This window comes from Notolepis coatsorum, assembly GCF_963971535.1.
Source record: "Notolepis coatsorum genome assembly, chromosome: 10".
NCBI classification, from domain to species: Eukaryota; Metazoa; Chordata; class Actinopteri; order Aulopiformes; family Paralepididae; genus Notolepis; species Notolepis coatsorum.
The window spans coordinates 135,375,625-135,389,415 of NC_140174.1; the positions used below are offsets into that span (position 1 = coordinate 135,375,625).

Consider the following 13,791-nt stretch of genomic DNA (forward strand, 5'->3'; position numbering starts at 1 on the left):
GTGAAGTGGGGAGTAGGGATGAAGGTGTGACGTGGGGAGTAGGGATGAAGGTGTGAAGTGGGGAGTAGGGATGAAGGTGTGACGTGGGGAGTAGGGATGAAGGTGTGGAGTGGGGAGTAGGGATGAAGGTGTGGAGTAGGGATGAAGGTGTGACGTGGGGAGTAGGGATGAAGGTGTGACGTGGGGAGTAGGGATGAAGGTGTGAAGTGGGGAGTAGGGATGAAGGTGTGACGTGGGGAGTAGGGATGAAGGTGTGGAGGAGGGATGAGGAAGGTGTGACGTGGGGAGTAGGGATGAGGAAGGTGGGGAGGAGGGATGAGGAAGGTGGGGAGGAGGGATGAGGAAGGTGGGGAGGAGGGATGAGGAAGGTGGGGAGGAGGGATGAGGAAGGTGTGATGTGGGGAGGAGGGATGAGGAAGGTGGGGAGGAGGGATGAGGAAGGTGTGATGTGGGGAGGAGGGATGAGGAAGGTGGGGAGGAGGGATGAGGAAGGTGTGACGTGGGGAGGAGGGATGAGGAAGGTGGGGAGGAGGGATGAGGAAGGTGTGACGTGGGGAGGAGGGATGAGGAAGGTGGGGAGGAGGGATGAGGAAGGTGGGGAGGAGGGATGAGGAAGGTGTGACGTGGGGAGGAGGGATGAGGAAGGTGGGGAGGAGGGATGAGGAAGGTGGGGAGGAGGGATGAGGAAGGTGTGACGTGGGGAGGAGGGATGAGGAAGGTGGGGAGGAGGGATGAGGAAGGTGTGATGTGGGGAGGAGGGATGAGGAAGGTGGGGAGGAGGGATGAGGAAGGTGTGATGTGGGGAGGAGGGATGAGGAAGGTGGGGAGGAGGGATGAGGAAGGTGTGACGTGGGGAGGAGGGATGAGGAAGGTGGGGAGGAGGGATGAGGAAGGTGTGATGTGGGGAGGAGGGATGAGGAAGGTGTGATGTGGGGAGGAGCGATGAGGAAGGTGGGGAGGAGGGATGAGTTAGGTGTGACGTGGGGAGGAGGGATGAGTTAGGTGTGACGTGGGGAGGAGGGATGAGAAAGGTGGGGAGGAGGGATGAGTTAGGTGTGATGTGGGGAGGAGGGATGAGGAAGGTGGGGAGGAGGGATGAGGAAGGTGGGGAGGAGGGATGAGTTAGGTGTGAAGAGGGGAGGAGGGATGAGGAAGGTGGGGAGGAGGGATGAGTTAGGTGTGATGTGGGGAGGAGGGATGAGTTAGGTGTGATGTGGGGAGGAGGGATGAGTTAGGTGTGACGTGGGGAGGAGGGATGAGGAAGGTGGGGAGGAGGGATGAGGAAGGTGTGATGTGGGGAGGAGGGATGAGGAAGGTGTGATGTGGGGAGGAGGGATGAGGAAGGTGGGGAGGAGGGATGAGGAAGGTGTGACGTGGGGAGGAGGGATGAGGAAGGTGTGACGTGGGGAGTAGGGATGAGGAAGGTGTGACGTGGGGAGGAGGGATGAGGAAGGTGGGGAGGAGGGATGAGGAAGGTGTGATGTGGGGAGGAGGGATGAGGAAGGTGGGGAGGAGGGATGAGGAAGGTGTGACGTGGGGAGGAGGGATGAGGAAGGTGTGATGTGGGGAGGAGGGATGAGTTAGGTGTGATGTGGGGAGGAGGGATGAGTTAGGTGTGACGTGGGGAGGAGGGATGAGGAAGGTGGGGAGGAGGGATGAGGAAGGTGTGATGTGGGGAGGAGGGATGAGGAAGGTGTGATGTGGGGAGGAGGGATGAGGAAGGTGGGGAGGAGGGATGAGGAAGGTGTGATGTGGGGAGGAGGGATGAGGAAGGTGTGATGTGGGGAGGAGCGATGAGGAAGGTGGGGAGGAGGGATGAGTTAGGTGTGACGTGGGGAGGAGGGATGAGGAAGGTGTGATGTGGGGAGGAGCGATGAGGAAGGTGGGGAGGAGGGATGAGGAAGGTGTGACGTGGGGAGGAGGGATGAGAAAGGTGGGGAGGAGGGATGAGTTAGGTGTGACGTGGGGAGGAGGGATGAGAAAGGTGGGGAGGAGGGATGAGTTAGGTGTGATGTGGGGAGGAGGGATGAGGAAGGTGGGGAGGAGGGATGAGGAAGGTGGGGAGGAGGGATGAGTTAGGTGTGAAGAGGGGAGGAGGGATGAGGAAGGTGGGGAGGAGGGATGAGTTAGGTGTGATGTGGGGAGGAGGGATGAGTTAGGTGTGATGTGGGGAGGAGGGATGAGTTAGGTGTGACGTGGGGAGGAGGGATGAGGAAGGTGGGGAGGAGGGATGAGGAAGGTGTGATGTGGGGAGGAGGGATGAGGAAGGTGTGATGTGGGGAGGAGGGATGAGGAAGGTGGGGAGGAGGGATGAGGAAGGTGTGACGTGGGGAGGAGGGATGAGGAAGGTGTGACGTGGGGAGTAGGGATGAGGAAGGTGTGACGTGGGGAGGAGGGATGAGGAAGGTGGGGAGGAGGGATGAGGAAGGTGTGATGTGGGGAGGAGGGATGAGGAAGGTGGGGAGGAGGGATGAGGAAGGTGTGACGTGGGGAGGAGGGATGAGGAAGGTGTGATGTGGGGAGGAGGGATGAGTTAGGTGTGATGTGGGGAGGAGGGATGAGTTAGGTGTGACGTGGGGAGGAGGGATGAGGAAGGTGGGGAGGAGGGATGAGGAAGGTGTGATGTGGGGAGGAGGGATGAGGAAGGTGTGATGTGGGGAGGAGGGATGAGGAAGGTGGGGAGGAGGGATGAGGAAGGTGTGATGTGGGGAGGAGGGATGAGGAAGGTGTGATGTGGGGAGGAGGGATGAGGAAGGTGTGATGTGGGGAGGAGGGATGAGGAAGGTGGGGAGGAGGGATGAGGAAGGTGTGAAGAGGGGAGGAGGGATGAGGAAGGTGGGGAGGAGGGATGAGTTAGGTGTGATGTGGGGAGGAGGGATGATGAAGGTGGGGAGGAGGGATGAGGAAGGTGTGATGTGGGGAGGAGGGATGAGGAAGGTGGGGAGGAGGGATGAGGAAGGTGTGACGTGGGGAGGAGGGATGAGGAAGGTGGGGAGGAGGGATGAGGAAGGTGTGATGTGGGGAGGAGGGATGAGGAAGGTGGGGAGGAGGGATGAGGAAGGTGTGACGTGGGGAGGAGGGATGAGGAAGGTGGGGAGGAGGGATGAGTTAGGTGTGAAGTGGGGAGGAGGGATGAGGAAGGTGTGATGTGGGGAGTAGGGATGAGGAAGGTGTGACATGGGGAGGAGGGATGATGAAGGTGTGACGTGGGGAGGAGGGATGAGGAAGGTGGGGAGGAGGGATGAGGAAGGTGTGACGTGGGGAGGAGGGATGAGGAAGGTGGGGAGGAGGGATGAGGAAGGTGTGATGTGGGGAGGAGGGATGAGGAAGGTGGGGAGGAGGGATGAGGAAGGTGTGACGTGGGGAGTAGGGATGAGGAAGGTGGGGAGTAGGGATGAGGAAGGTGGGGAGGAGGGATGAGGAAGGTGTGACGTGGGGAGGAGGGATGAGGAAGGTGGGGAGGAGGGATGAGTTAGGTGTGACATGGGGAGGAGGGATGATGAAGGTGGGGAGGAGGGATGAGGAAGGTGTGACATGGGGAGGAGGGATGAGGAAGGTGGGGAGGAGGGATGAGGAAGGTGTGACGTGGGGAGGAGGGATGAGGAAGGTGGGGAGGAGGGATGAGTTAGGTGTGACATGGGGAGGAGGGATGATGAAGGTGGGGAGGAGGGATGAGGAAGGTGTGACATGGGGAGGAGGGATGAGGAAGGTGGGGAGGAGGGATGAGGAAGGTGTGACATGGGGAGGAGGGATGATGAAGGTGGGGAGGAGGGATGAGGAAGGTGTGATGTGGGGAGTAGGGATGAGGAAGGTGTGACATGGGGAGGAGGGATGATGAAGGTGTGACGTGGGGAGTAGGGATGAGGAAGGTGGGGAGGAGGGATGAGGAAGGTGTGACGTGGGGAGGAGGGATGAGGAAGGTGGGGAGGAGGGATGAGGAAGGTGTGACGTGGGGAGTAGGGATGAGGAAGGTGGGGAGTAGGGATGAGGAAGGTGGGGAGGAGGGATGAGGAAGGTGTGACGTGGGGAGGAGGGATGAGGAAGGTGGGGAGGAGGGATGAGGAAGGTGTGACGTGGGGAGGAGGGATGAGTTAGGTGTGACGTGGGGAGGAGGGATGAGGAAGGTGTGATGTGGGGATGAGGGATGAGGAAGGTGGGGAGGAGGGATGAGGAAGGTGTGACGTGGGGAGGAGGGATGAGGAAGGTGGGGAGGAGGGATGAGGAAGGTGTGACATGGGGAGGAGGGATGAGGAAGGTGTGATGTGGGGAGGAGGGATGAGGAAGGTGTGATGTGGGGAGGAGGGATGAGGAAGGTGGGGAGGAGGGATGAGGAAGGTGTGATGTGGGGAGGAGGGATGAGGAAGGTGTGATGTGGGGAGGAGGGATGAGTTAGGTGTGATGTGGGGAGGAGGGATGAGGAAGGTGGGGAGGAGGGATGAGGAAGGTGTGACGTGGGGAGGAGGGATGAGGAAGGTGGGGAGGAGGGATGAGGAAGGTGTGACGTGGGGAGGAGGGATGAGGAAGGTGGGGAGGAGGGATGAGGAAGGTGTGATGTGGGGAGGAGGGATGAAGGTGTGACGTGGGGAGGAGGGATGAGGAAGGTGGGGAGGAGGGATGAGGAAGGTGTGACGTGGGGAGGAGGGATGAGGAAGGTGTGACGTGGGGAGGAGGGATGAGGAAGGTGGGGAGGAGGGATGAGGAAGGTGTGACGTGGGGAGTAGGGATGAGGAAGGTGTGACGTGGGGAGGAGGGATGAGGAAGGTGGGGAGGAGGGATGAGGAAGGTGTGATGTGGGGAGGAGGGATGAGGAAGGTGGGGAGGAGGGATGAGGAAGGTGGGGAGGAGGGATGAGGAAGGTGTGATGTGGGGAGGAGGGATGAGGAAGGTGGGGAGGAGGGATGAGGAAGGTGTGATGTGGGGAGGAGGGATGAGGAAGGTGGGGAGGAGGGATGAGGAAGGTGTGACGTGGGGAGTAGGGATGAGGAAGGTGGGGAGGAGGGATGAGGAAGGTGGGGAGGAGGGATGAGGAAGGTGTGACGTGGGGAGGAGGGATGAGGAAGGTGGGGAGGAGGGATGAGGAAGGTGGGGAGGAGGGATGAGGAAGGTGTGACGTGGGGAGGAGGGATGAGGAAGGTGTGGAGGAGGGATGAGGAAGGTGTGGAGGAGGGATGAGGAAGGTGGGGAGTTGGGATGAGGAAGGTGTGATGTGGGGAGGAGGGATGAGGAAGGTGTGACGTGGGGAGTAGGGATGAGGAAGGTGGGGAGGAGGGATGAGGAAGGTGTGACGTGGGGAGTAGGGATGAGGAAGGTGGGGAGGAGGGATGAGGAAGGTGTGACGTGGGGAGTAGGGATGAGGAAGGTGGGGAGTAGGGATGAGGAAGGTGGGGAGGAGGGATGAGGAAGGTGTGATGTGGGGAGGAGGGATGAGGAAGGTGGGGAGGAGGGATGAGTTAGGTGTGAAGAGGGGAGGAGGGATGAGTTAGGTGTGAAGAGGGGAGGAGGGATGAGTTAGGTGTGATGTGGGGAGGAGGGATGAGTTAGGTGTGAAGAGGGGAGGAGGGATGAGTTAGGTGTGAAGAGGGGAGGAGGGATGAGTTAGGTGTGATGTGGGGAGGAGGGATGAGTTAGGTGTGAAGAGGGGAGGAGGGATGAGTTAGGTGTGAAGAGGGGAGGAGGGATGAGTTAGGTGTGAAGAGGGGAGGAGGGATGAGTTAGGTGTGAAGAGGGGAGGAGGGATGAGTTAGGTGTGAAGAGGGGAGGAGGGATGAGTTAGGTGTGAAGAGGGGAGGAGGGATGAGTTAGGTGTGAAGAGGGGAGGAGGGATGAGTTAGGTGTGAAGAGGGGAGGAGGGATGAGTTAGGTGTGAAGAGGGGAGGAGGGATGAGTTAGGTGTGATGTGGGGAGGAGGGATGAGTTAGGTGTGATGTGGGGAGGAGGGATGAGTTAGGTGTGAAGAGGGGAGGAGGGATGAGTTAGGTGTGAAGAGGGGAGGAGGGATGAGTTAGGTCTGAAGAGGGGAGGAGGGATGAGTTAGGTGTGAAGAGGGGAGGAGGGATGAGTTAGGTGTGATGTGGGGAGGAGTGATGAGTTAGGTGTGAAGAGGGGAGGAGGGATGAGTTAGGTGTGATGTGGGGAGGAGGGATGAGTTAGGTGTGAAGAGGGGAGGAGGGATGAGTTAGGTGTGATGTGGGGAGGAGGGATGAGTTAGGTGTGATGTGGGGAGGAGGGATGAGTTAGGTGTGAAGAGGGGAGGAGGGATGAGGAAGGTGGGGAGGAGGGATGAGTTAGGTGTGATGTGGGGAGGAGGGGTTTAGACAGGATTACTCTAAAACTATACTCATATTCACCACGGTATAAAACGTATTGACGGTTTGATAGTCGATGTCAAATGGGCCATAGTATTTTTTTCCATAGCTATAATATAGAATATAGTTATAGCCCTGCAAACACCGCCACGTATTCCTATATTTTAGAGTGTCGGCCTGTTAAGTACAAACGATGCTCAACTGTGTGGCGCTGATTGAGTTATCGGTTGGCGCCCATATATAAACGTTGTTGGCCGTGAAAGAGTTAAATTGACCAAAAGCTAATTTCCAATCTTGGTTGTATAAGTATATAAGTAATATAAGTATTTAATTTAATTTAATTTAATTTAATTAAATTTAATTTAATTGGATACACAACACTACAACATTAACGATAACACCCTTCCCTCAGACTTCTGCACATATACTATATCTGTGCCACATCTGTGTCCCAGGACAGAGGAGATGGCCATGGTGGTGGGCGAGGTCTCAGAGAAGGTCCACTTCATCCAGGACAGCCTGTTGGTGTTGGACTTACAGCTGGGTCAGCTCCAGGACCTGTCAGCCATGGCTGTGGACACGCTCACCCTGCTCTCCGCCACAGACAACCTACAGCAGGAGGAGGTGCGCCTGGCCGGCTGTCCACCTCTCAGACCCTCCACTCCCCTCCTGCCCCCCAGCCGGGCCCTCTCTCACGGAGGCGGGGGAAGCAGCGACGCCATCAGCGAGTGCCAGGTGGCGTTCAAGCCGTGTAGTACGCGAGCGCAGAGCAGGACACTGGAGTGGCACGCGGGAGCCAGGGGAGGCAGGGGAACTGGAAGACCGGAATACATCGAGGAGGGAGAGGCAGGAGAGCAGGAGGTACTGTATTTAACATGTTCTCTTTGAGGAGAGAGAGACAGGAGAACAGGAGGTACTGTATTTAACATGTTCTCTTTGAGGAGAGAGAGACAGGAGGTACTGTATTTAACATGTTCTCTTTGAGGAGAGAGAGACAGGAGATACTGTATTTAACATGTTCTCTTTGAGGAGAGAGAGACAGGAGATACTGTATTTAACATGTTCTCTTTGAGGAGAGAGAGACAGGAGGTACTGTATTTAACATGTTCTCTTTGAGGAGAGAGAGACAGGAGATACTGTATTTAACATGTTCTCTTTGAGGAGAGAGAGACAGGAGGTACTGTATTTAACATGTTCTCGTTGAGGAGAGAGAGACAGGAGGTACTGTATTTAACATGTTCTCTTTGAGGAGAGAGAGACAGGAGGTACTGTATTTAACATGTTCTCTTTGAGGAGAGAGAGACAGGAGGTACTGTATTTAACATGTTCTCTTTGAGGAGAGAGAGACAGGAGGTACTGTATTTAACATGTTCTCTTTGAGGAGAGAGAGACAGGAGGTACTGTATTTAACATGTTCTCTTTGAGGAGAGAGAGACAGGAGGTACTGTATTTAACATGTTCTCTTTGAGGAGAGAGAGACAGGAGGTACTGTATTTAACATGTTCTCTTTGAGGAGAGAGAGACAGGAGGTACTGTATTTAACATGTTCTCTTTGAGGAGAGAGAGACAGGAGGTACTGTATTTAACATGTTCTCTTTGAGGAGAGAGAGACAGGAGATACTGTATTTAACATGTTCTCTTTGAGGAGAGAGACAGGAGGTACTGTATTTAACATGTTCTCTTTGAGGAGAGAGAGACAGGAGGTACTGTATTTAACATGTTCTCTTTGAGGAGAGAGAGACAGGAGGTACTGTATTTAACATGTTCTCTTTGAGGAGAGAGAGACAGGAGATACTGTATTTAACATGTTCTCTTTGAGGAGAGAGAGACAGGAGAACAGGAGGTACTGTATTTAACATGTTCTCTTTGAGGAGAGAGAGACAGGAGGTACTGTATTTAACATGTTCTCTTTGAGGAGAGAGAGACAGGAGGTACTGTATTTAACATGTTCTCTTTGAGGAGAGAGAGACAGGAGATACTGTATTTAACATGTTCTCTTTGAGGAGAGAGAGACAGGAGATACTGTATTTAACATGTTCTCTTTGAGGAGAGAGAGACAGGAGGTACTGTATTTAACATGTTCTCTTTGAGGAGAGAGAGACAGGAGATACTGTATTTAACATGTTCTCTTTGAGGAGAGAGAGACAGGAGATACTGTATTTAACATGTTCTCTTTGAGGAGAGAGAGACAGGAGGTACTGTATTAACATGTTCTCTTTGAGGAGAGAGACAGGAGGTACTGTATTTAACATGTTCTCTTTGAGGAGAGAGAGACAGGAGGTACTGTATTTAACATGTTCTCTTTGAGGAGAGAGAGACAGGAGATACTGTATTTAACATGTTCTCTTTGAGGAGAGAGAGACAGGAGGTACTGTATTTAACATGTTCTTTTTGAGGAGAGAGAGACAGGAGGTACTGTATTTAACATGTTCTCTTTGAGGAGAGAGAGACAGGAGGTACTGTATTTAACATGTTCTCTTTGAGGAGAGAGAGACAGGAGAACAGGAGGTACTGTATTTAACATGTGTTTGGACCATTGTGTTCAGTTTGGAGCAAATGCACAGAATGAATAACAATTGACCTCAAACTCTGCCCTCTTTTTTTTGATCGTCCAATCACAACTGTCGCTGAATGCGTTTGTCAGAGGGAAGCAACCATTGTGATTGGAGGATCAAGAAAAGAGGGTTTGAGGTCAATACACAGTACACTGTTTGGTGTCCCACTTGTAATCAAATGTGACATTTTCTAACTATATTCCCCCTGAAAAGGGCACTGTGACATCATCTGAAAACATACTGTAGGATAGGGATTATTTTACATAGTGTAATAATAATGTTATACAACAGCAGGTACCATTCTATTATTACAGTTGTCTATTATAATACTATTCGAATCCTCTCTCTACCCAAGGAGGCACCATTCACTACAGCAGAGCAGCAGAGTGAGATGTGGCCGGGAGGTTCCAGGTTCACGCCCCATGGTTCTCTCCATCAGCTCTACGGAGCAGGTGCAGGTATCAGTGGTCTGAGGGAGAGGACTTTCTGTGAGTCATGTGACCTCCCCTGCTGCTATTCCCCGCCTGGCCCCTGGGCTGGAGATGGAGGTTTGGAGGCCTCACACCACAGACCCTGGACGTGTGACCCATATCTGTATCCCAGTCAGGAGGAGGTTTCTATGGAAGAGGAAGAAGAGGAGGAGGGAGAGGAAGAGGAAGAAGAGGAAGGGGTGGAGGAGGAGGAGGAGAAGAAGGGAGAGGAGCAGCTGCCTAACCTAGATCTACCAAGAACCTGTAGCCGTGCTGTGCTATTGTTAGACCCCCAAGACATCTCTGAGGGTTTGGAAAACCCTGCCTTCTGCCAGGATGATAGCCAACCAGGATCCCGATCCAGACACCCCAGCCAATTGGAAAGAAACAGAAAGTGCCCTAGATGGCCGTATCTGTCGAGGGACGTTCCTTATGACCAGTGTCGGTCTCTGTCCTCCAGTGTGGAGAAAATGGTGCTCTCTGGTACTCCCCTTAGTCCATTGAGGGAATCCTTCCCCTTCAATGGGCCAATGGACAGTGCGAGTGTGCCAGGTGGGAGGAGCCTTAGAGATGACACATCACTACGACGCAGCAGGAGCAAAGGTACTATTAGAATGAGTGATGTGGTCCTGCAGGGCCTGCAGTTATTATACCCATGGGTCAAATGGTTTAGCTGCAACATTATCTTAATAATCGATCATTAAAGAGAAAATGCATTAGGAAATCCTAGTCTAATAAATCCTCATGCTTTTGAAAAGCTTATATTAATCTCTTTCTGAATATATTTGTATTATCTGACAAGAGTAGAATCGACCCAGAGAAAATTAGCACTTTTAAACAGTTTATTTACACGCAGCTCTCTTCTCCCCACTGCACTGTATGTCGAAGCCAAAACTGCACGCATTTGAGTTGACTATTTCTTCAGCAGATTCACAGTCAATCATTCAAAATAATGTCATCATGCCCAGCTGCAGAGTTTACACTTGAAGACATAATACTTTATCTACCATCTGGATTGATGCTCATGATCGCTTGCCATCACTCGCGCATCTACCGGTTAACGTACGCACGTCTGCGCAGCTCAGTCAAACTCAGGAGGAGAAGCCATGTGTCTCGGAAAGAGATATAGAGGAGAGATAGCGTTAGGAATAAAGAGGAAAAGGAGGAGGAATATGTTTCAGAACATTCACAGGGTATGAAAGTTGTGAATGCGATGTCGACTTTGATATCTTTGAGGCATTTCTGACAGCTGTGCGGCGGGAGTTCTACTTACTTAAGACGAGCTATGATGAATATGTAGCAAACTGTGCAAATCAGGTCAAAACAGGCAGGGTAGAAAGATCTATTTGTAAACGGGTCCACAAGGAAACAGCGATCATATTGGGAGGAAATGCAAGTTGTTTGCTTTAGATAGTGGGTTCAGGCTGTGATTTTAACTTTTCACCTTCACTAAATAAAAAAGGGGGTGCGGGTGACTACAGAGCGGCCCGTGGATCATTCATTGGAGGGTTGTGTGTGTGTGTCAGTGGCGGCTGCTGACCAAATTTCTTGGTGAAGCACAAAATTATTATATTATATTATATATTAAATTATATTTTTAAAACATCCCCAAGGCTGCAACACCCCCATTCCTCCCAGGTGTCAGGCTCCTCATTCGCTTCCATTCATTTTGGGGACCATGTTTAAATATCATACTTCTGAAGTATAAACAAACTATACTGCTGTGACGATTTCAATAAAACAGAGCATTCTGAGTCAATGGTACATGCTTGTACAACTGTACATTGGAATATCTAACATGTATTTACCACCTTCCTCTGCGAGGCCACAGATGGGTTTTATGGACAATTACGCGGGTAATTTTTTTATTCCAGTCAACGCCGTACTGCGTGTGTGAGAGAGAGAGAGAGAGAGGGAGAGAGAGAGAGGGAGAGAGAGAGAGAGATAGACAGGGAGAGAGAGAGAGAGAGAGAGCGAGAGAGAGCAAGAGAGAGAGAGAGAGAGAGAGAGGGAGGCAGTGAGAGAGAGAGAGAAAAAGAGAGAGAGCGAGATAGACAGAGAGAGAGAGAGAGCGAGAGAGAGAGCGAGAGAGATGGGGCATGAGAGACAGGGAGAGAGAGAAAAATAGAGAGAGAAAGAAAGAGAGAGAGAGAAAGAAAGAAAGAGAGAGATATATCGCGCCACTCACTCATATCAGACGTCACCTCACTGCACTTATGTGTATCATGTATGTGACAAATAAACCTCTTGCATCTTGACTTGCCATATTCAATCAGTTTAAGTAACTACAGAACAGTACATTAGACTCACTTGTTGTTTGGTTGCGCATCAGGTTGGAACGAGCCTTGAGCCGTCGCGTTAACCCTTTGATAAGCTTTTGTCTGCAACACCGGCAGGGCTTGATAAAGTGTATGTCCAGACTCCATATAAATCCAAATCCAACACTGTCAGTAATGTACAGTATCTCGTGCTGATCTCTCCAACTCCTGAGAATACACTTCTTATATCTTGTTATTAGGGATGTCCGATATTATCGGCCTACCGATATTATCTGCCGATATCGGCATTAAAACGTGATATCGGAAAATATCGGTATCGGTTTAAAAAAAAATACAAGTTTATTTTTAATTTACATTTTTTTACATTTCTATAAACTTTATTTACCCAGGCAAGCAAGTAAGAACAAATTCTGATTTTATTTATTGTCAAAAGTATGCATAATGTTGTGTTAATTCCACAACAAGAGATATATAAAAGAAGCAGTGAAGCCAGACCAGCACTCTCAGGTTAAAAATTTAATGGCAGCCTGAAACAAACATGTTTTTTCGGAATTACATATTCCTTCGTCAGTGTTATAGCTTGCAATGCACTTGCAGTCAAGATAATGGTTATATACACAGGTGGTTAATGACTTGGCAGGAAATGACATCACGGCGCAGGTGTGCCTGAGTCTATTGGTCCTCAATGACAAAAGAAAAGACCTATCAAAATAGAGTCTGTTAGTAAATACAAATTATACAAATATACAACATATAAAAGACATATATAAAAAACACAAACGCAAAAGCAAAAATTGCATTACATTACCATACCAGAAACTTGCTATGTAACATGCCCGTAGTTTATAGGGCTAATTGAGCCCCTATACTTATTTACATACTTTTTTCTTTTTTCTATTAAGCATCAAAGGATAAACATACCTCTTGCATGAAAACAACCACTTGGATTAAACCATAATCTTATAGATAAAAGGTACTTAAAGGAAACAGGTTAAAACGTTTTCTTCATTCATTCCTCTAGGTTCTATGCAATCAAACAGGTGAATATAATAACATTCCCGTTGTAACAGTAACGTTAGGTTATGACTATAACCAAGTTTTGTTAATTAGGGGTGACGCTTGGCATCACTCTGCACTCCCTCGCGTACGTGCACGCGCACTGAATAAATTCCACAAATGTACCTTTAATACCAGTATTAGTCTGACCACACCCCTCATCAGCTTACCTTCATAAGCAGGTGTGTGGTCACCTGCTTTCCTCCTTCCCAAGCTTTCACCACAAGGTGAGGTCAAGGGCTGCAGCGGCCGTCGGATGCCAAGCGTCACCCCTAATTAACAGAACTTGGTTATAGTCATAACCTAACGTTCTGTATCATTAGGGGCTCTGCTTGGCATCACTCTGCACAAAGGGAGGCCAAGCGGAGCCACTGGCCGACAAATACACCCCGCTGAAGGCCCCCCACAACCAACAGAACAGGGAGGGCAGAGCCCCCCCGACCCCCCCTAATGGAGGGCACCCCCCCTATTAGAGGTTTACCGGGAGGGCGACGGACCCGACCGTGCGAAGAGGCACTCAAGCAACTCAACGCACAGGGTGAGCAGACCGTGGCTTGACCCCACGACTACACACACGCACAACCCGCATGCCACCCGGGAACGAACGGAGGGAAACAACCTCGTTACTGCCCCCAGAATCACGGGATCAAGGGCAAACCCAACCCCATGGCAAGGCCGTAGCAGCGGAGCGCGAAGGAAGACCCAGACCCACCAAAAGGACTGGACTCCCTGGAATGGGGGCCCGGAGAAGTCCATGATGCCAGCATCAAGACCCCACCAGGTGGGCACTTAGTGACCCCGCCCCCCACATCGCCAGCGTATTCGGACAAAGGCCCCTCAGCCGAGCGGGCCCTGTCCTCCCCAACAGTACACCGTAACAGGCAGACAGCATGGCTGTAAACACACAAGAGTTAACCAACGGAAGCAGGCAGTGCACCGGGGAAAAAGACCAGGCAACAGGCTGTTAACCCTAGCCTGGAGACTTCGGACGAGACAGGCGCCAGAAAGGACAGCTGAACACAGCCGCCCCGGCGGAAGGGGCATATGCTGGCGTTGTTGCATGACCAAGCCTCCACAGAGTTCAAGTTTCAAGTTCAAGTTTCTTTAATAGTTGTCATACAGAAGT

The 13,791-nt window shown here is 51.4% G+C and overlaps 1 protein-coding gene across 1 annotated transcript in view; it reads left to right on the forward strand.

Moving 5' to 3' along the window:
* Positions 1-13,791, forward strand: part of trpm6 (transient receptor potential cation channel, subfamily M, member 6) — a gene marked incomplete at its 5' end in the record, with an annotated part of 158,988 nt that overhangs the window by 84,221 nt on the left and 60,976 nt on the right. The window contains 2 exons of the mRNA XM_084323194.1: positions 6,761-7,166; positions 9,216-9,933. Coding sequence (XP_084179320.1) covers positions 6,761-7,166; positions 9,216-9,933 — 1,124 coding nt within the window. The remainder of the gene's footprint in view (positions 1-6,760; positions 7,167-9,215; positions 9,934-13,791) is intronic.